Here is a 23647-nt window from a genome sequence, read left to right on the forward strand (position 1 = left end):
CGCTATACAGTATTTTTTGAAAGCTCGCGGCGTTGCAAAAGACGGAGAAAAAGCAACGTAACAGTGTAATTTACACTGTGGTCGTGGGTAATAAATTACCCGCTTTCGAACGGGGATAAACCAAGACACGAAATTGATAGGGAATGGCCTTGAGATATTTATGAAGTTAAAGGAAGTGAGTTTTGACCATGGATGGTGGTGGAAACGACGGTGGAGGAGCTTAAAGGGGCTGAACCGTACGTGAGAGCATTGTGGTTACAAAGTTACAAGAAGGGAAAGAGTCCCACCACACACAAAGATCATCCACTTGTAAAGAAAATTTTGCCAACTTTTGAGCTACCTGATTGTCATCACACCAAATGTGTTGTATTGTGCAATTGTTAAACTTTTTTATCAAGTCTTTGATTTCATAGTTGTTAAACTCCTTGTGTGGCCATTGACTCTCCACCAACCTTTATCGCATTAACCATCATTAGAGAATCACTTTCAAGAACAATATCTTGTATGCCTTGATGAACACAAAGTTGCAAGCCTAGAAACATAGCCAAAAGTTCTATATCAAAAGAATCATTTACTTCACCTTCAATCTTGCTTGCTACCAAAATAATTCCCCCCCCCCCCATAATCTCTTAGGATTGCACCTATCTCGACTCTCTGTTGATAATAAAACATAGCACCATCAACATTCAGTTCCAAAACACCCATAGGAGGATTAGTCCCAAAAATCTGCTTTTGATATCTCTGTTTCTTTATACCAATGCTTTCTTTATGAGATTACAGTAGAGATAAAAGCATAGTTAATCACTTGCTTTGTTTCCAACATCTTGCCCTTATAGACTTTTTGGTTCATTCTATACCACAGGTCTCAGGAGATCATAAAAAGTTTTTCCACATCCTCTCGGCCTCCTTTTTTTCTAACCATCCTTGCCATGTCAATACAATCAAACTAAGTGCGTGAGGTATCCAAAAAAGGGTAAAACCTTAACCAAATGTCTCTCACTTTAGGACACTCCAACAGGGCATTAACTAGATTCTCACTTCTTTGCCACAAAAATTACAACTATCTTCCTTGATAATGTTCTTCTTCTTCAAATTATGCTTTATTGGTAATCCATTTTTGCAAGCTCTCTATGCAAATACTTTGACTTTATTCGGCATTTGCATCTTCTAAATTTGCTTTTATTATACTGCATTTGAACTTTCGCCTCTTTGTGTCCCCTTATCCATCTCACCGAGCAATCTATAGGCATTCTTAACAGAGAGCTTTTCCATCCTTCTCGTGTGTGAGCTCCATATTCTAGTTGATAGTTGTGCTAGTCTTTAGCATGGCAATGTACACAAGAGCAACATGCATGATGGTAACTAATCCAATATTTCAGGTACGGATTAAATGCATAGATCAATTGACTACTACTTTATCGATGATCAAAGTCAAACACAAACATCTCCAATCTGTCTAGCATGCGTGGATCAAATTGTTGATGTTATAACCAAGCCTTTAGTTGCCACTAACTACTGAGTTTAGCAATCTTTGTTCCAAGCTCAACGTGTCTATACTTCCATTAAACTTGCATGATAAGACAAAGGATATAGATGCCCAACAATCCAGTAGAGATAAAGACAAACTGATTAGTAGCAATGAAGATAATGACGTGTTATGAAGATAAAACTTTCAAGTGGTCATATGTATACGTTATCTTTGTTTATGTGTTTATCCTTTATAACAAGTGTAATCAACATTACTATATATAAATTGAGGAGTGTCACTATTCATCCAATATTTTCTCACTGTCATTCCCACATATTGATGTGGGGCTGTGGCATATTTCAAATGGTTGCTTCTATTAACAATTTAAAAAACTTCTACTTAAAATGTTTCCTATAACAAATATGATTGAGGATGACAAAATTTAGGATAAAGAAGAGAATTACTCATACATTTAGGAAAATTTTCAAAGATTATGTTATGTATAGTTGAATAGGTAGAAAATGAGTTTTTCGGTGTTAGTAAAATATTAAACCTAATTCTTTTCTTGAGTTTAGCATTGGTTGATGGTGTATGGATCAATTATCAACCCACCCCATGCTTGACTATCTTTTTTTTTTTTCCCTCTTTCTTTTTCCTTGTTTACCTCATCTAACAGAATCATCTCCTTGGTTATTACAAGCATTGTGCCTCATGCATGAATTACCTTGGAAATCTCAAAGCAAATATGTTACTTGGCATCTATTCTCTTTGCATTTCAGGATTGTAGGACAAGAAATTTCTACAACAATTAACAAAAGATAATGGTTACTATTTTGTATATCCTCAAATTCTTTCGTTGTTATTTGGTTCCCTTTTCTCTGCTTGCAGTTGATTCGTTTCCTGCTATACTTTTATACATTGATTGAAAAGCACATTAAATGAGATCTCTGATTGAATGCATGATCCAAATTTGAGAGCATGGAGGATAGAAAAGTTTGCTCTGATATTTTTTTCTCTTTTTTCATCTTGGTATACATGCCATGGATGGTTCTTAAACGTTAGAGTCAACTTACATGAAGTCATTCCTATTGAATCTTGTTCCCCTTATTGGCCCCTTTTTTACATGTTGTATTTTTGACATTTTTCATTCTTTTTCAATGAGTAAAGTAGGTTCTCTCTGGTCATCTAAACGAAAAGTACATTGTGCTATTAAGATCTCGACTGGTTATACAGATAAGATGGGATGATATAAGAGTTGAAAGTTATATAAAATATTTTTATAATATAATTTTTTAATATAATTTTTGCTTTGAAACTTGTAATGATTTGGCTTGGTTATGTGGATTGAGTTGTTGAGTTAGGGTTCAAGAGGGATGTACTTTGTCTTCTGGAGTACTTATTGTTGTGTGGATTTAATTCAGACTTGTTGTTGCGTGGACTTAATTCATCTAAAAACATGGTGCTTATTATGGGTCATAGTTATGTTTTAGTTATGTTGGGGTTGAGTACTTATAGCCTAGTAGTTTTAATTAAGAGACATTGTATTTAGGTTGGGCCATGGCCGTAATATTGGGTCTGTTTGTACTTATTTCTTGTTTTCATTCCTGAAAGAGTTGGCCCACGTTTTAGGCATCATTGTGTAAGGGTTTAGTCTATTTGTATTAGGGTTTTATTGAAAAATAACAGAACAATATATTTCTCTCTCCACTTTCTTTGAGAGGTACTCACCCTCGAAGTGAGATTTGCTATCAATACTCCTAGCTTCAGGGGTTATATAGCCTAGCCAAAGCCCTTTTTCATCTCCAATTTTATTGGTAAGGAAGGCGGATGGCATATGGTGCATTTGTGTGGATTATAGGGAACTCAATAGCATTACCATTAAGGATAAGTTTTCAATTCTAGTAGTTGAAAAGTTAATGGATGAGTTCCACAGTGCTAAGATATTTTTTAAGTTGGATTTGAAATTGAGGTACCCCCAAATTCGGGTTAAACGTGAGGACATTTAGAAAACAACGTTTAGAACCCATGAGGGGTACTACGAATTTTCGGTAATACCCTTTGGGCTAACCAATGCCCTCATCTACTTTTCAAAGCCTCATGAATGAAATCTTCCAACCTTATCTAAGGAGATTTATTTTGGTTTTCTTTGATGACATATTGGTGTATAGTAAAAGTGAACAAGAGCACCTAAGGCATCTAAGGGTGACCCTTGATATCCTAAGACAACACCAAGTCTTTGCCAAGAGATCTAAGTGCAAGTTTTGTAATTTGGAAGTAGCATACTTGGGCCATGTAATTTTTGAACAGGGGCTTAAAACAGACTTAGAAAAATTGTGGGCTATAAAGGAGGCCTTTCCCATCCTCTCTCAAGGCTCTTAAGGGTTTTCTGGACTTGACTGGGTATTACCGAAGGTTTATCAAGGGGTATGGGGCCAATGCTACCCCACTCACAGAAATGTTAAAAAAAGACAAGTTTAAATGGTCTAAGAATCTAGACAGGCATTTCAGAAATTGGAGGAGGCCATTATGCACCCTTATATCCTTGCCTTAACTGATTTTTCTATACCATTCACAATAGAATGCAACACTTCAGAAACCACAATAAGGGTAGTCCTAATGCAGAGGGGATGACCCTTAAATTTTTTCAACCAAGCCCTAAAGGGGAGGGCTCGGGGTATGTTAGCCTACGACAGAGAATTTTTTGCCTTGATGTCGGTAGTGCAAAAGTGGAGAACCCTAAGGTGAGTACCTAGCAAAGTTTAAAGTATCTACTGGACTAGAAGGTGGGTACCCTGATATAGCAAAAGTGGATAACCAAACTGTTAGGATATGATTTTCTTGTAGAGTACAAGAAAGGTTATGAAAACAGGTTGGCTAACGCACTGTCCAGAAAAAAGAGAGAAATGAGGAATGCTCTTTATCACTGATATTCTTTCCCACTATGGAATGGATGGACAAGTTGGAGGCGGCATATGGGAGTGATGAGCAATTGTAGCTGCTTATATCTCAGTTTAAGGAAGGGAAGTTGACATTAGTTTTTTTGATGAATGATAATCTACTGCTGTATAAGGATAGGCTTTACATTCCTAGCCAAGAAGCCTTTAAAACTAAACTGTTGGAACTTATACATAACAGCCCTTTTTTTTGGGGGGGGGGGAGTATACAAGGTTCGATTAGACTATTCACAAACTCAGGAGAGAGTTTTATTGGCCAGGTCTGAAAATGGAGGTTAAACAGCTTATTCAAAACTGTGAGGTATGTGAAAGGGTGAAAATAGATAACACCCTTCCCAGTTGACTCTTACAACCCCTACCTATACCCCACTAGCCATGGACACATATCACGATGGACTTTATGGAAGGGCTCCCTATCTCTAATGGGTTTAACAATTTATGGGTGGTCATGGATAGGCTTATAGTCATTTCACCCCACTCAAGCATCCTTATACAGTCAAAACAGTCGTTGCACTATTTCTAAAGCAAAATTTCAAGCTCTATGGGTTACCCTCATTTATAGTGTCGGATCGCGACATCACATTCACTAGTAAGTTCTTGCAAAAGCTATTTACACTCCAAAAGTTCCAAATGAACATGAGCACAACTTATCAAACGAATGGTTAGACCGAGTCAATTAACAAGACATTAGAACATTATCTAAGATGCTTCACCAGTGGCTGTCCTAAAGACTGGTCATAGTGGATTCCACTTGTTGAGTGGTGGTACAACATCACACAATACCTATCTACGAACCTTACCCCATTTGAAGCTTTGTATGAATACTAGCCCCTACGGGTCCTTAGCTACGTGCCTGGAACAACACAACTTAAAGCCGTGGAGTCCACTTTGAGATCTAGGGATCACATATTGACATTACTACAGTAGAACATACAAAAGGCACAGGAGAGGATGAAAAAGTACTTTGATCTACAAAGGAAGGAACAAAATTTTGAAATAGGTGATTGGGTGTACCTGAGTTGCCAGCTCTACAGCCAGATCTCACTCAAGCATCGCCTTAATATCAAGCTAAAGCCCCCAGATATTTGGGGCCTTACTAGATCTTGTAAAAGATTGGTGTTGTCACATACAGGTTAGATCTTCCTCTTAATTCTTGGATTGACCCTGCTTTCCATGTATCATAGCTAAAAAAGAAGTTGGGATCGAAGATTACAATGGTACCATCATTGCATCCTGTCGATCAGCCTGGAATCTTGAAGCCTAAGCCTATGGAGGTTTTGAAACACCGCATGTTGAAGTCTAGGAACCGACCCAAGGTGGAGGTCTTGGTGCATTGGCAGGGACAAACGGAAGAAGGGACTACCTAAGTAAAGTTTGCATAGTTGAAGGAGGCCCATCCCCACCTTGTGGACAAGGTGCTCTAATGGGGAGGGTATTGTAACGATCTGGTTGTGGTCAAGAGAAGAGACATAAGAAAAAGGCTTGGTCGTGCGAAGGAAAGATGAGCTGAGTTGCTGAGTTAGGGTTCTAAAGGGATGTACTTCGTCTTCTGGAATACTTGTTGCTATGTGGACTTAATTCATATGAAGAAGTAGGGCTTGTTATGGGCCATAGTTATGTTTATGTTGGGATTGAGTGACACTATACATAGATCAAAGTGACACTATACATAGGTTGGGCCACGGGCTGTGTAACATTGGGTTTGTTATTACTTATTTCCTATTTTCATTCATGAAAGAGTTAGCCCTCGTTGAGGGCATCAATATGTAAGGGTTTAGTCTATTTATATTAGGATTTTATCAAAAAACAACAAAATAGTCTATTTCTCTATCAACTTTCTTGGTGAGGTACTCACCCTCAAAGTGAGAGTTGCTATCAATACAAGTTTATTTCTTAGATCTGTTACGTAACTTGAAAAAATTTGAATTTTATTTTTTTATATTTTGTGTATAAGTTTAAAAAAATTATAATAATTAGATAAAATAAAATTATTTGTATAATCAACCGAATCTAACTATTAAGATCCAAGAATACTTCTTTTAGGCTAATATATGTATAATTTAGTTCATTTTTTCTTTTCCTGAGTAAGAGCACTAGTAATGAGTTCAATAAAGTCAAATTTTAGCCCAGAAATAGTTAGGATGCACAATTAATGCACTTTAACATAATCAACAAATAAACAATATTTTAGCCAAAGATTAATTCACTAACTAAATTTAGCCAGCGTCTCGGGCTAGTTAAACATTATTTTGTGACTAAAAAATTCCTTCCTGCTGCCTCTACTTCCAAGCTGTTACCTGCTGGTTCTCACTCATACAATCGACACATATAGAGACATGTATTAATAAGTTATTGATTATGCAATTGGTTGAATTTCGTGTATTGATTTTTTTTTTTCATTTTTATTTTAAGGAAAAAGTAGTTCTTGATTATGACTATGTGTAATTTTTTAATGACGATTAAATATTTAAATTATACTTAGAATTAAAATAAATAAAAATTTTAAAATTAATATTTTAATAAAATAATAAAAGATTTATTAAATTTATTATTTAGTATTATTAAAAATAACTAATTAAAATTTATAAAAATAAATTTTTTAATTAAAATTTATTAAGGCCACTGTTAATATTTTTAAGATGACTGCTTGGCTGCATTGGTGTTTGTTGACCAGTGAAAGACATTGTGCTGCTGCCGCAGGCGCACTTCAGGGAAAATTAAATACATTTTCTACGGTGTCGGTTGGGGTGTTTGAACTTATCTTGCATGTGACAAACACAGACAGACTTACAAATAAAGCAATGGAGAAGATTATTTTAGTGGAATGATGCTCTTCTTTCTATGTTGAATCATCATGGACCTTTGATTACTCGCTGCCACCAACACCTGACCTTCCAACAACACCACTTCCAACTCAAAAATAATATATATAAAAGATAAAATTGAATTTCTAAATTTATATTTACATAATATATATTGTGCTAAAATAATGTCATTGGTCATCCTTTTCTTACCGTCATTATTTTCATCAAGTAATATTAAATTATTAAAAATTATTTATTATATTTAATTTATAAACTAATTATTTGATTTCACATAATAAAATATTAAAAAGATGACAAATTTATAAATTCATATACTATAACTTGATTTAAAAAATAAATTTTAAAATTTAAATTTTATAAATCAAATATTATTATAAGTAATGTAAATGATATATTCTATAGACTAATAAAATAACTCCAAGAATTATTTTAAGGATATTCAAATATGAGGTTGTCCTCTTTCTTTAATTAAAAATGACAATATTAGGGTGCTCCTGCATTGTACCAGTAAATGAAAATATATATTTTTTAATTTTGTAATTATTTTTAAATATATTTAAAAAATAAAAATAAAATAAAAACTTCAATTTAGTAATAATTACTTCTTTAACCTTAAAAAAATTAAAAAAAAAAATAACAATATTATATGTCGCTTTTATCTGTCTAAATAGAATTTCCTATTAAAAAGAAGATGAAAACGATTTCCAAAGGTACAAATTCACAATCACAGCTGTCCATCACATGGGTTATAGTTTTCCGAATGTGAGTCGAGCTACTGCTTCGTCTTAGATACAAGAAAGAACATTAGCCTACTCTCTCTGTATTTCTTTTTTTTCTTTTTACTTTCTCAATTTTTATATTATCTAAAAATCTTTCCTTCCACACAACAAAGCCTCTGCTGGATTATGTAATGCTGCTCCCCCCACTCCACCTCTTTTAACTCTCTAAACTCTTCCATCCAAACCCCACTGCAAGATTATAAAACACTAATAATCGACACCCACAAATGCCCATTTGATATCTGATCCAAGAACAAAGTTATGGGTCACCTGAATTTGCCCACATCGAAGAGAATACCGCGTCATTGGCGGCTCTTGGACATCGTTTCCGCGGCGTTCTTCGGCCTCGTCTTCCTCTTCTTCCTCCTCGTCTTCACCCCACTCGGAGACTCCCTCGCTGCCTCCGGTCGTCAGTCCCTCCTTGTCTCCACCGCCGATCCACGTCAGCGCCACCGCCTTGTGGCTCTGGTTGAGCTTGGGACCCAGTCCGCCGCCATCGAGGCTTGCCCTGCTGAGTTCGTGGACCACATGCCATGTGAGGATCCCAGGCGGAACAGCCAGTTGAGCCGGGAAATGAATTTCTACAGAGAGCGCCATTGCCCGCTGCCCGATGAGACGCCGCTTTGTCTGATTCCACCGCCCGATGGGTACAAGATATCGGTGCATTGGCCTGACAGCTTGCACAAGGTAATGTCGTAATTCACACTGTTTAGTTGTGGGGAGTGTTGAGAATAGTTGAAACTCCTAGTTTAGATAAGTTAAGAATGTGATTTGCCTTTGACGTTAGTGTTTGTTTGGGCATTAACAATTATTATGATCTAGGAGCTGAGATTTAGGTCGTTTGCAGGAGATTCGCGTAGATGAGTTTCCTTTTTTAATAGGCTTAGCGAATACTCCGTTAGTAGATGGGTTTCCCTTTTTAATAGGCTTAGCGAATACTCCGTTAGTTTTGGATTGTGCGGATTCATTCCAAAATCCTGTCACCGCTCGACGAAACATATCTGTAAGGCTAGCTTCTTAATGAGCTGGAGCTAATTTTCTCCCCTTTTAGTTTTTGGTATTATGACCTCAATCTGATGTTCCACAGGTTCTAAAGTATTAGAACGCATGGTGCGAGATTGCACAAAATTTTCTTTAAGTGGAATTCTGTGCTGTTTTATTGGGCAAGTAACAGAATTTCAGCGAGATAGTGGGGGTAGGGCCAAACCTTGGGGCGAAGAGCATGATAAGTATCAAAGAAGGACTTCACTGTAAATACATTTGAATATGCTACATGGGTTTTGGTTTTCTCGATGATGATGAACTTTAACTGGCGTCACAAGAATTGGCAGTCTGCTCAGAAGATATACATATAAATAGGCTCCATATACTGTGAAATTTAATGGGCTGTAAAAACCTAGCTCCTTCAACGTTTAAATTGCAGTGGGTGACAAGAGCTGAAAGAACGCATTTCTAACTAACCATTAAGGTGTAGGAAGCTCAATTAATATTGTAGCACACTGTAAACTTTCTTAGATTATTGTCAGACTGTTGATTTATATTTCAGGTTGATGTTTCTTAGAGATCCCCCCCTCCTCCCCCCCAACTTTATGATTGCACTTAGGGCAGCTGCTTGCAACCCTGTTGATTATTTAGAAGTAATCCTGGTGAAGCTAATTCTTGGTTCTTACGTTCTTGGATTTGGATTCAATTACAAAGTGGCCAAAGTATAAATTCCCAAGAAGTCAGCCTTCAAAGTGAAGCAAACTTGTCTTCATTTGCTTCTTGTCGAAATTCAACACAGCATGAAAGAATTTTCATGCTGTGATGTTTGACAAACCCATATCAGAATATGTATTCCATGTTATTTCAGATGCAGAGAGGCTAATATGTGATGCCCGAGGACGAAGCCAGCCATTTTTCTCTTTTTTCTTTTGAGAAGAAGGGGGGGGGGGGGGGATATGTTAGTAAAATAAAATATAAGAATATACTTTCTATTTGACCAAATCAATTATATTTAAAATCTAATCGATTTGATCAAACTTAAAGTTTTCATACAAAAACATGTTTTGTGTGGTTTTAAGACATGTATGCTTGCTAGTTGAATAAGCATGGAGATACAAGGCAGCAAATTTGAGTGTGATGGCTGTAACACTTGGAGAGTTTTTGAAATGAAAGGTATGGCATGAGTGAAATTTAAGGAAAAGTTAGGAATGGTGCGAGTATAAAAGTAGGAAAATAACGTTGGAAGAAAAAAGAGAGAAAAAACACGGATGCTATGCACAAGGGCTCCAGACATATCACACCTAAATTTTCTCCATACTTTAATAACTTGAACAGACTGCAGATGAACCTAGGCATACAAATCTTTAAGGTGAAACGTTAAGCCCACTTTCTTTGGAATGCAGCTCAAACGGCACCCTTACTGAGATGATAATGTGCAGCTCATATAAAATACAATGGAAAGAGAATATATTTTTGGCACTGCAATGAAACTATGGTGACGGCAAGTTTTTGGCTATATCCACCATTTCATATGCCTTGAACCAGAAAACTTATTTCAGCAGTGCAGCTCAATTATGTTACCTTTTCTGTGGCTGTGTAGTTTTGGGCTTGAGCTGACACTGGAGGGGGGCAAAAATGTTGCATCTCGTATATCTAGCTTCCTTAAAGTTATTTATCCTATAGCTAATGACAATCTAATCATTTTGGTTTTTTCCTTTTTAAATTTTGATGTGTTGTTATGTGATGATTACTCCCACCCAAAATGTGTGTGGGAAGAAAATTGTTTAAAAATTTTCCCAGATGTGTGGGGAAATGAGTCATTTTCTCTTTTCAGAAATTGATTAGTTATCTATCCCTTTATTCTGAAGTATTGTTATGTTAATGTGCAGATATGGCACAGCAACATGCCACACAACAAAATTGCAGACAGGAAAGGTCATCAGGGATGGATGAAAAGGGAAGGTCCATACTTTATTTTCCCTGGTGGTGGCACAATGTTTCCAGATGGTGCAATACAGTATATCGAAAAACTTGGACAATACATCCCTATAAGTGGCGGCACTCTAAGGACTGCTCTTGATATGGGTTGTGGGGTAAGAGCTGTATTCCTGTATGTCTTTGAGGCCTTACTAGAATTTAATACTTTTCGAGATCACAAAAAATAATGCTCTTGCAGGTGGCCAGTTTTGGTGGATATATGCTAGGAGAGGAAATTTTAACCATGTCATTTGCACCAAGAGATTCACATAAATCCCAGATACAATTTGCACTGGAGAGAGGGATTCCAGCTTTTGTTGCCATGCTTGGAACTCGCAGACTCCCTTTTCCTGCATTCTCATTTGACTTGGTGCACTGTTCTCGATGTTTAATCCCTTTTACTGCTTATAGTGAGTTCTTTGTATTTCTTATTACTTGTAATATATATATATATAGTGAGTTCTTTGTCAAATATGGTCTCTCCTATATTCCACTTCTGCTACCTCCTGCCACTTGTTTTTATCATAAGGAAATCTGGCTTTGCAGATGCAACATATTTCATGGAAGTGGATCGGTTGCTTCGACCAGAAGGATATCTGGTCATATCCGGTCCCCCTGTACAATGGCCTAATCAAGACAAGGAATGGGCAGATCTGCAGGCTGTGGCTAGAGCATTATGTTATGAGCTTCTTGCTGTTGATGGGAACACTGTTATCTGGAAAAAGCCAGTGGCAGATTCATGTCTCTCCAACCAAAATGAATTTGGTCTAGAGTTGTGTGATGAATCAGATGACCCAGATTATGCATGGTAACCGTTCCTGGAATGATTCCTCCATTTCTAAGCCCTTTTTTGTTTTTGTTTTTATTTTAAGTGGGGACAAGGGAGAATACTATAGATTTATTGATACTGTTATTGAGAGGGCCAGTATATAGTGGGGATTCTGAGAATGTAAAGCTCAACTGTTTTGCAGGTACTTCAAATTAAAGAAATGTGTGAGTAGAATCTCTTCTGTCAAAGGAGATCTTGCTGTTGGGAAAATTGCACAGTGGCCAGAAAGGCTAACAAAAACTCCTTCAAGGGCCGCACTCATGAAAAATGGCATTGATGTGTTTGAGGCTGACACTCGACGGTGGGTGAGAAGAGTTGCTTACTACAAAAACTCATTAAGCCTAAAGCTTGGAACTTCAGCTGTACGAAACATTATGGACATGAATGCATTCTTCGGAGGCTTTGCAGCAGCCCTGAAGTCTGATTCTGTGTGGGTAATGAATGTGATTCCTGCTCGCAAGCCTTCAACCTTGGCAGTAATTTATGATAGAGGCCTTATTGGAGTCTACCATGATTGGTGAGTATTTTAATGTCTTGCTCATATATTAAACAGAGATGCATATAGGGCCATCTCGGATAGGGTTGCTCCATCTCCTAAAGTGTTCATATTACTTGTGGAGTGACTCGTATAATTCCTATCTTCTTTAGAAGTGCACAGCAATAAACAATTGAACATTTTGTTATCGATGTTTAGCATGCATTAACCATTTGTTTTCAAGTGATACGATGCTTTATCAGAGTTTATAGAATTGATATCCAGTAAGACTCCTTTTGCCCTAAATGTGTTAATTACATTTGTTTTACTTATATAAAAAAGATACCTTTTGCCATAAATAGTTCTGTACTGGTCCGGTAACTAGAGATTTTCACCAGTATTTACATCTTTTAATGTGCCAACTTAAGATGCCAATTTGAATGACCTTACTCGAAACAACATATATTCCTGTTGTGCCCTTTTGAAAGTTTTATTTCCCTTCAAATTATTTCTGAAAAAATCCTACAAACAAGGTTTCCTTCATAGAAAAGAGATACATACTTCATGAATCGAACTAAGATTTGGTTAGTAATTTGCTCTATCTATTCCCCTAACATAACATGTTTGTTTTCACACAAACACATACTAAACTCCTAATTTTTCTCTAGGATTTGGATGCATTGATTGCCTCTCTAGAATTATAATAGCCTTATTGGAGAACATTTATGGAGGGGCTAATGTATTAATGGTACCAGGTGTGAGCCTTTCTCAACATATCCTAGGACCTATGATCTCATTCACGTATCTGGGATTGAATCGCTCATAAAATATCCAGGTTCGGGCAAGAACAGGTATGTCTCTTTTGTAATCTCATCCTTTGTTGCTAGCTTCTTATCTGCTTCATTATATTAAAAAATCATAAACTATATCTGTAAAGATGATCACTGTACTGATAATATTTCTTGGCTGCTTAAACTAACTTCTTTTTATTTTCATCCTCTGTAAATAAAAGGCTCCTAAAGACACCAATTAGTTGAAGTAAAATCACAAGTATTTACAGCTTCGTTTTACAAAATTGATTTGTTTTTGTTGAGAAATAAATTTCACATTACTTATGGACAAGATCTTGAGTATGTTTATAAGATTGGAGCAAACCTCTCTCTTTGAATCGATTTTATGATATGAGTTAGGCCCATGAATTTTTTCATGGTATTAGAGCTTGCCATAGGACGAATGGAGACCCACACTACTTACCCTATGACAAGGATCAGAAAAATACTGGCTTGCACGTGAGGGAGGGTGTTGAGGAATAAATTCCACATTGCCTGTGGACAAGGTCTTGGGCATGTTTATAAGGTTGGAGCAAACATTTATTTTTGAACCGGTTTTATTAGATGAGTTAGGCCTATGAATTTCTTGAGTTTTTATCAAAATTGTAATATACACTAACCAATAACCCGCACTATATGCAGGTTAACACTCTTAGGCTCTGCATGGATACTAAGAGTATCTCAGATGATCTGTGAATAGTAGTGAATAGTTTGTGAATAGTATGAAGTAGGCTGAGCATATCTGAGAATAATTGTGTTCCCAAACATACCCTTAATCACTGTTGGCTTACCACCTATTAATTTATAATCTTTTTATTTTTTTCAAGATCCATGAACAATTTCAACATCTAAAATCAAAACTCAATTACAATGACTGAAGAAAAATTTAATTGGACTATAGACAACAAAGTGAAAAATGAGGGTCCGTTTAGGAACACAACTGTTCTTGAATATTCTTAGATGTTTTCAAATATTTCCTTTCCAAACATCACTCAATCATAAAACACTTTTCAATTTCAAATATTCAATTTTTTTATCTAATCATTATCTAAGCATTACAAATTTTCCAAACTTCTAAACAAAATACAAAAACCAATACAACTTTTTTAAATTTCAAAACAAAAATAATATTCAAACAATTATATTCAAACAATTTTCTAACTTTATAATTTTTTATTCAATTTTTTTCTTCCATTTCCCAAAACCCAATAAAACATCTTAACTCAAACTCTTTCACAACTATTTTACCACCATTCATAGATATTCTGAGATATTTTTAGTATTGAAAGGAGCCCAAGACTGCATATATTTGTGAACTCCAATCCAAAACGTGCAGCTTCTCAAACAGATAAGTTTCAGAAAAGCCTCTTTAAATATGAGTTATCTGCTTTGTCCTCAAACTGCAAAGACCGATGGCAGTGAAAATAGGATGCAAACTTATTTGGATATGCACAAGTAATAAATAAGAGAACTACAAAGATTATGATTTGCAGCACCTATGCAACCAAGTTCTCGGCATGGCAGTAGGATCATTAACAAGTAATAAATAAGAGAACAGTAAAGATTCGATCCATATGATTTGCAAAGCACCTGTGAAACCAAGTTCTCAGCATAAGAGTAGGAGCATCAACATTCTTATTTTGACACCAACAAAAGAAATAACGATTATGCTGCCAACCGGTAAATCTTGACTATGTAAGTTTTGCCAAGCTCAATCTTGGACCAAAAGAATTGTTGTGGGGGATCATCCAATAGACTTTCTCTAGACCCTATGTAGGACCATATATGGATAGTTAGCAAAAAGCTATATGTAAAATATACACACTTCGTAGACAATCCATACACTAATGATACCTGTGTAATTAAGTATGTCACTCGTGAACATATAAGTTCATGGGTAGCGCTATGTACAGGCCAATTTCTTGGACTCCTTTGCAGTCCAAATATAGGAATAGACAAAAAGACCCTCACTTTATCATTGACTTGACCAAAACACCCCTAAATCATGAAGTAGCCCAAAATCTGAAAGAGCAATCAGTCTGCCGCTCCCTCTCTGTACTGTGCATCTGCTCCTCGCCTCCTCCACCATCAATGACTCCTCGGGACGTCGGGCGTACAAAGGTACAGGAAATAATCTATAGAAGCATCATTTTAAGTTTAGGAATAAGTTGATCAGTTCCATTGTTGCAGTTCTTGTCATCGCTATCATCCTGATCTTGTATTTTACCGTTCTGTAAGGGTAACAACACAAACAACATGAACAACTCTTCTGCCATAAATTTCATCCCCAACAATTGGGTACCCAAAGCCACTTACACCGCCTCTCGCCTCAAGTTCTTTAGTACCTAAAGCACTTGTTTTTCTTCCCAAAAGGGCTTATCTGCATGGCCATGGCTCCCTCCCTGGCCCCCAATGCCAAAAACTAGACGTTTCTTTTCTTTTTAACTCTTTCTGATTTGTCACTACTTTTGCTTTGGGTAACCATGAAAATGCAGCCCTTTCCAAAGGAGGGAGAGCTTGCGGTATTATATGTTGGGGTTGTAGGTTTATGGGTCCCGTAATTTTTAATGAATCTGCACCGTTCAGCATTGTGGAAGTGGTCTAGGTGAATAGTGGTGGTGCAGAACAGAGCCATACATGACGGAGAGGGTGGCTGGTCTAGTTTCGTGTTGGCTGGGCAGTGGGCTTCTTTGAATGAACACCAAGTGTGAGTTGTGTTTTGGGGGATAGAAATTTGAACGTGGGGCTCTAGTGAAGAACCAAGGCGTGAGGCAGTGGCTTTTTAAAGTGCAGGTGGCTATGTCCTCAGTTGATTGTTGATCCATGAAGAAGAAAAACCGGCAGAAGATACAGATATAAAAAGGGAGGGCTTGGTTTTAAAAAGGAAAAAGCTGAGAGGGAGAGGAAAATGAGGACTTGCGAGGAAAATAGGTCACGGAGAGAGGAAAAAAAATGCACGGTTCATGGCCAAAAACCAAGGAGACTGGATGAAAGAAGAAAGGCTGTTAGGGATGAGACGAAGAAAAAGGGAAAATATTCATGCGGCTTCACTGCACAAATCAGGAATCAAATCACACGTGAGTCGGCGTAAAAACAAAATGAGGACTGAAAACAGAGCATTGCTTGATGGTGGCTAAACGACAGTGACTCCAGCTTCGTGATGGTGAAAGGCTTGGTGTGCTGCTGCTTCTTGAAGTGAAAATAACAGAAGATAAGGAGCGGAAGAGACGAGTTGTTGAGCAAATTTGGTGAGGCCGATGGGGAAGAAAACAAGGAAGAAAAACATGCTGGTATTACAGTGAAAGCAAGGGATTGAAAAGAAAAAAAATAGCACAAGTTTCGGGAACTGGAACCCAAAGAAAATGTACACATGGTCATGGCCTAGAATAAAGGAAAACCGAGAGTAAAAATAACCCTAGGTGGTTAACGGGTGTTACAGTAGTGCTGTTTAATTTCTCTTGATGAAACGCCCGTTTAGCGTTTCATTTAAGCCTGCATTGCGACTGCAAGAAGAATTATTCTAAGTTCACAAACATTGGACTTGGTTGTGAAGCCTGGCTCTCCCTGTAGCACCTCATTTTAGTATAATTCTTATAAAAATAAAAATAAAAATATTTAAAAAAAAAAAAAGCCGAGCACTTTGTTCTGGTTCAGTTACAAATTAAGTCCCTGAAACCCTGGATTCCACTTTTCTCCTATATTCATGGGCGGGCTTCCACGTTGGACTATCAAGTTTATGCTTAGATATATAGATATATAGATAGACAATAAATATATAAGATGCAGTTTCTATTGCCTTGGGCATATTATATATCATCATCGCTAATCTGTCATGATTTGTTAAAACTAAAATTTCTAAAAACCTAGAAGTTAATTTCTTCCATGAGCTCCACCCCCCCCCCCCCCCCCCGGCGGTGGGCTGTCCTATGAAAGGTTCCTGTACACGACAAATTTGCATGTTTCATCTTTCTGAATTTGCTAGTCACACCATGCATTTCTGTTAGTAATAGCTTTATCCATATTCACTCAATATGGTTTCTTGTCAATCCTGAAGAGACGATAACATGTACTTAGCCGTAGAATTTGATAGATTGCTTAATCTGTTATTGGACAAGTGACTATGATGGTTGCTTTGATACTTCATTGCAGGTGTAACCTTGTGGATTTGATGGTAGAGATGGATCGAATTTTGCGTCCAGAGGGAACTGTTGTGATTAGAGATTCCCCCGAAGTTATTGACAAAGTAGGTCGCCTAGCTCGTGCTGTGAGATGGACGGCTTCCATTCATGAGAAAGAACCTGAATCACATGGGAGAGAAAAAATACTCGTCGCAACCAAAAAATTCTGGATGCTTTCTTCAGCATCAAACTGAATGGCGTTTTGTTCATTGTAGGTATTCCTTTCTACTCTGTCTTTTTTCTTAAAGCCAAGTTGTCATCTCAATGCATGGAATGTATGCAGTTTTCTTTCTTGTTCTTTATCTGGTATGTTTATAATAGGAGATAGTAAAGTTAGAATGGGTTGGAAATTTGAAGATGGGGAAGACGTGCAGGTTTATGTGAGAATACACAAGCTGTTGGGAATTTACACATCCACTTAGACACTTAGTGGTCGGCCTTAACTGTAATTTCATGTGGTTACTTAGATCAGTTATTTAAGGATTCTGAATTATTATCCTTACTGGCATTCTCCTCTCTATACTTAAAAACATTTTGTGCTTGTTGCTGCAACTTTAATACTTAAGATGTGCCAAGTGAGCCACTTTGCCGAGAATTGATAAGATTGAGGATCATGAAGAGTAGTCCTACTCTATCTATTTCAGGCAAGACAAATATATTGAATTAATTCACATGGAATTCTACCCATTCAATGGGGTTCATGTTAAATAAAACTGAGAAAAGATATTTACAACTGTAAATTGTTCAATTGCTGAGTAATTGTTTAAAAAAAAAAAATAAACATGAGACCCACATGAAAAAAATTAATTTTTTAATAATGAATTCTACTCTTTTTCAAAGTGAATACGCGGCGATTATGCACTTTACGGTTGTAATTTTTAAATTTTTAGGATATTTTATAAATTTTTAAAGTAATTATATAATATTAAAAACAAGCAATTATGTTATTTTCTTCTAACCTAATTATTCATGCTTAGATAGATCATAACAATTGATACGGTCCAAAATTATCCTCCAAGACCAATTAACCAATTTTTTCTTTTCTTTTTGCTATTTGAATTTGGATTAAAAATTCTAGAATATGTCTTTCCTGCATAATCTAAAAGAAAATATATTCAATTAATCAACCAATTAAATTAAAAATAAATTTAATTTGATAAAAATTGACTTAAAGAGTAAAAGAAAGTCAATTTTTATAAAATTAAATTTATTTTTAATTAAATTGCATGATTACGTATGTTAGTTGATTAAGTTTATTTTCTTTATATCTTTATTTTCTGAACCAGGTGTTTTCTTATGGCGAAGGAGCATGAATTTGGGTTGTCAAATTTTAATGTCTTCCAGAAGTTTCTTTTTTGATCATCTTTGGAATTTAAATCTCCATCACCCTTCTTTTATTTTTAATATTTACTTTTTTTTTGGTCTTGGTAGAATTAATTTCAAAGTACTCCATAAGACAAAGACATGCATTAAAACTCATTTTCACCGCAAAATAAAAATGTATGGATTAACACTATTGATACTGATTGGAGCCACCGTCACATGATGATGAACAGTAATATATATACACGATCTTATTCAGTCTCGCATCCAGCCTGTACGGAGCATTCATGTTTTATTGAAAGGAAAATTTTATGTGCAGTTATTTTTGCGGACTCCTTTGTGCACTTCAGTGATATGATTGGTTGTGTATTAAAAAAAATTAATCCAGCCAATCATATGAGTGGAGTGCGCATGGAGTGCGCAAAAATGACTATATGTAGTATTACTCTTTATGAAATGAGGAGCTAATTTAAATGCAATTGAACTGTCACATGATATGAGTAGTACTATATATATATATATACACGATCTTATTCAGTCTCGCATCCAGCTTGTACGGAGCACTCATGTTTTATGAAATGGGAAGCTAATTTAAATGCAATTGAAAATAACTTGTACGCAAGATAGATAGGAAAATGCCCAAAGAAGTTTGTTCTATCTTCCCATTGAATATATAAGTGAGGCGTGAATTAGTAATCTAATTTGTCTCTATGTTGTCTTACTCGAAAAATAAAAAGGTACGTAGATGGTGTTAGGGGTGAATTTGGTCCGGTCCGATGATATTTTGTGGACCGAATTGGACCTATTCGGTTTAGGGTTTTCCCACCCTGGACCGGACCGAACTCCCTCAGGACCAGTCCTGTGGGTCCATTCGGTCCACTGTTGATTTTTTTTCAATAACATTTTGTTTAATACTTATGTAATCATATTATGATATATTTAATATATATACATATAGTATACTATTATATATATATATTAGTAATACGCTAATACTATTAGTCTATTAGTAATAATACTATAACTAATAACTATATGTAATAATAGTAATAGTGATAACTATTTATGTGACTATATGTAATACTATATTAAATAATAGTAATAATAGTAATACTCTTATTATTAATATTTTATGCAGTTATAATGATTTAATACTAACATATTACATATTAAGCTAATTATACTAATACTATCATAAATTTACAAATATATGATATATCATAATTTATACCATAACTTTTATCATATGTTAATACATTAATATATATACTAGTACTATATATATTTGTTTGATCAGTTATACTAGTACTATATATTATAGTTAATAATTATACATTAAAGAATATAGTAATACATTGATACTAAATATATATAGTTATAAACTTATAATGATTTAGTTATTATGAATTTATGATTGTATAACTATTTAATTGTATTAGTATTAGACTATTAGTAATTCAATTTGACTATATTATATTAGTAATATTAGTTATGTTGAATCAGTTAGTTAGTATAATTATATTATACATTATTAGTATTAATATAAATATTAGTATTAGTTATAACTATATAGCCTATATTAGAATTGAGAGTCTTAGACTATATAATAGACTAATAATATTAGTACAACTATATAAGTATATTGTATAGCTATAAATTAGTTTTAATTATAATGATTAGTATAATTATATAATAGTAGACTATTAGTATAACTATATATTAGTATTAGTTATACTGTTATGGTGATTTAGTATATTATATTTATACCATAACTCTTATAATATATTAATATATACTAGTACTACATATCATAGTTATATATTAAAGAATATAATAATACATTCATACTAAATATATATAGTTATATTTCTAGTGATTTAATTATTAACTTATTATGATTACTATAACTATATAAATTATATAATAGTAAATTAGTATTAATAGTAGACTATTAGTATATGTCACTATAGCTATTGTTGAAGTATTAGTTATAGTGATTTAGTATAACTATATATTAATATAAGTATAACTATAGTCTATATTAGACTATTAATATTTTTTTATACCATATATAATTATATAATTAATTATATACAACTATTATATAAATAATATATATAAATAATAATTTTTTTTTAATTTCTATTTTGTTTGGTCCGGGGTGAAAAATCCCTAGACCGGGACTAGACCGAAACCCTTCGGTACCTTGAAAAATGGACCAAACCGAACCAGATCGGACCCAATTCACTTCGGTCCAGTCTGGTCCAAAAGTGGTCGGTCAGGTCGGTTTATCTGGTCCAAACCGTCCAATTATCAACCTTAGATGTTGTGATATTGAACAATGGTCGAATAAGATTCTTTTAGGTTCTTATTTGAATTTGGGGTCGGGTTTCAAGGGAGAGAGATAAATACATAAAATGGATCTTATAGTATTTAACCATTCAAAAATTTTTGCTTGCTAAACTTAATAATCTTTTTGTGAATTAACAGAAAATATTTCTTGAGACAACCGTTTCTTTTATGTGTTGTTTCCGAAAAGTATAGATAACTTGGATATATATATGATGGGTCCACTACAAATAGCCAATAATAAAAGGTTGTGGTTTGCCAGCTTCAATCAAATCAAAACCTATTAAAAGATCATCGATCTGTAGATTTTATCATTTTCAGTCACACTAATTACTAAGACATATTTTAAGCGACTTTTCATTCAAGCAATTAATATAAGAAGTTACTTAAACTACGCATAATACGTTAACTGTGGTAAATTTTGGATGAAGAGTAACATTGTTCATAATATAGCAATGCTTGTGACTTAAAAATCAGGGATCTTCACTACATGAACTTGTTTTAAGTGACCTAGTGACCCCCTTGGTGATGATCTACGAAACCAACCATCACCCAAATTCATGGCCTGTCCTCCCAATTCATATATATGCCCTCCCTAGAAAGTTGACTAGTCTCGTTTGCTTTTTCTTTTGGATAACATTTATTCACCCCACCACCCCCCCCCCCCCCCCCCCCCCCCCCCCCCCCGGGGAAGATATAATAGGTCTTTGCATCAAGGTGGTGAATTCATTTACTTTCTCTTAAGTGTGTGTGTGTATTCATGTACAGATCATATAAAAAAAAGTAAATAAAAGGACGTGTTGGCACAACAGCCGAGTTTGATGCGTGTGCTGGAGAGGAGAGGCTTGTAGAGGTAGGGCAGGACCGAAAAGGAGGAGTTGTGGCGTGTACAGCCATGCAATGCAATCTTGCAAGTAAGACAGACAGCCCCCCACCCCCCCCAAACACGAAGGGCCCTGGCCTATAACTTAACTTCCTATATATTATATATTGTCATTGAGAGAGAGAGAGAGAGAGAGAGAGAGAGAGAGAAGGGGGGGTGGTGGGAAGCCATTCAATGTATTGAATTCATTGTTGAAAGAGAAGGGGGGGACCTGATAACTTAAGAGGTTGTTGAGCTGGAGCCTCAGATAATGCAACTCACACTGCTACTACTCCTGCTGTTCGATAATTGTGTTGTTTGCTTTAGAATGACGCAATGTATGGGCGTGACCACAATCCCTGCCTAAGGTCTATGTTTTACTTTTATGAAAAATGGAAAAGATTCAGAAACGTTTTACAACCTGTTTTGCAGATTCATATCTGATTCAGGTGCCTAAATGTGTGAAAACAGGAAGACTGATCAGAAACAAACAAATAGGCTCAGTGTTGTCTTTTTTTATCGTTTTCAACTTTTCATTATCTAGATGTAGTCAAGAAATGAAATGTGAACGAGTCGCATATAAAATGAGATTTGTTCAACGTACGTATGTACCAAAGAAAACCCTGATCAAAACAAAAGGATGGATTTACAAAGTCCAAACTTTAAATACTCGGGAAAAGGCTGTTTCTAACTTTCTTGGAGTCATTGATGGCCTTTTTCTCATGCAGATAAGTGACAGGCAGATGGAGAGGCAATACTCAATAGTTGAACATAGCAACTGAAACAGCGCAGCGTTAATTGTGAACGCGGTTGGGGGAGGCCAGCCGGTCTGGGCTGAAAAACGGGAATGCCATTAATGCAACAGCGAAAGCAAAATGGTGTTGTGGGGCCTTCCTCTAACCGTTTGAATTAGTGTGAAATCAACGACCCATCTTTCTCTCTCACAACCTGTGGTCAAGACTCACGAAATAGTCGGTTTGGATGGACACTGTTTTGAAGATCTGATCGGCTAATTTTGACTGTGAAAAGGTCATGTTAGGGAATGGGTCTGTGGATGGTAACGTAACCTTTACCCACCTCCCTTAGCCCTCATAATGTCTTCTCATATCCATGTCCTAGTCGACTTTGGTGGGACTCTCCCCTTTGTATGTTTAATTTCCAAACCCAGAAGTAGCTTTATCTTGACTCCAATTTCTTGGCTCAATCCAGAGTTATGCTGTTTGCACACAAGGGAACATTATGTGTAAATGAAGATGTTAATTAATTAATTATTAAGAGGAAGGCATAAACGAAATAAACTAATTGATTAAAAAAAATTAATTCAAATATTGTTACATGTAATTTTAAGCCCAAGATTTATTTTATCATTTTCTTTTTAAATTCAAATTTCATTATCTTCAAGTATTAACAGCTGACACATTAACACGTATTGTATATTATATAAGTAAAAATTATAAATATAAATAACATTCTCCTTTGTATCATATACCCGTTTCTTGGGTAATTGCATGATCACAAAAAATGTAAGTAAATAAAAATGGGAGTAATTGCTTGTCATGAGTGTTTCAAACTTAATTTCTCAGAGGCCTTATAAAATGTGAATGATTTATCCCCGGTTTGGATATAGAAGTCTTCCAAATTCATTTCAATTTATATCATTTAATTATTATAATTTTTTAAAATTTTTATACAAAATATAATAAATAATTTAATATTTTTAAATTTTAAAATAATAATATTAAAAAATAACATTTTAAGAATATTTTATTTATTTTTTATTTTTTATTTTATTTTATCTAATCTTAACTCACTCT

General features: G+C 35.2%; 1 protein-coding gene across 3 annotated transcripts; it reads left to right on the top strand.

Annotated features, from left to right (window-relative positions):
* The first annotated feature begins 8039 nt into the window (after window positions 1-8039).
* On the top strand, window positions 8040-23063 carry LOC122309437 (probable pectin methyltransferase QUA3). 3 transcript variants are annotated; one of them, XM_043122938.1, is made up of 8 exons: window positions 8042-8713; window positions 10900-11103; window positions 11187-11397; window positions 11534-11795; window positions 11959-12333; window positions 13047-13142; window positions 17271-17510; window positions 22562-23063. In XM_043122938.1, exons 1-7 carry the CDS (start codon window positions 8288-8290, stop codon window positions 17491-17493), a joined length of 1797 nt encoding a protein of 598 aa, XP_042978872.1. In that variant the 5' UTR covers window positions 8042-8287; the 3' UTR covers window positions 17494-17510; window positions 22562-23063. The 3 variants fall into 3 exon arrangements, with proteins under 3 accessions (XP_042978880.1, XP_042978872.1, XP_042978863.1); XM_043122929.1 differs by lacking the exon at window positions 22562-23063 and adding an exon at window positions 18586-18823; XM_043122946.1 differs by lacking the exons at window positions 17271-17510; window positions 22562-23063 and adding an exon at window positions 13764-14168 and having other exon boundaries at window positions 8040-8713.
* Window positions 23064-23647: the final 584 nt, after the last annotated feature.

This window comes from Carya illinoinensis, chromosome 1 (assembly GCF_018687715.1).
Source record: "Carya illinoinensis cultivar Pawnee chromosome 1, C.illinoinensisPawnee_v1, whole genome shotgun sequence".
NCBI classification, from domain to species: domain Eukaryota; kingdom Viridiplantae; phylum Streptophyta; class Magnoliopsida; order Fagales; family Juglandaceae; genus Carya; species Carya illinoinensis.

Coding starts and splice junctions, on each gene's coding strand:
- LOC122309437 (XM_043122938.1), top strand. CDS start 8,288: ATGGGTCACCTGAATTTGCCCACATCGAAGAGAATACCGCGTCATTGG. Junction 11,796..11,958: donor GATGACCCAGATTATGCATG/GTAACCGTTCCT, acceptor ACTGTTTTGCAG/GTACTTCAAATTAAAGAAAT. Junction 12,334..13,046: donor ATTGGAGTCTACCATGATTG/GTGAGTATTTTA, acceptor TAATGGTACCAG/GTGTGAGCCTTTCTCAACAT.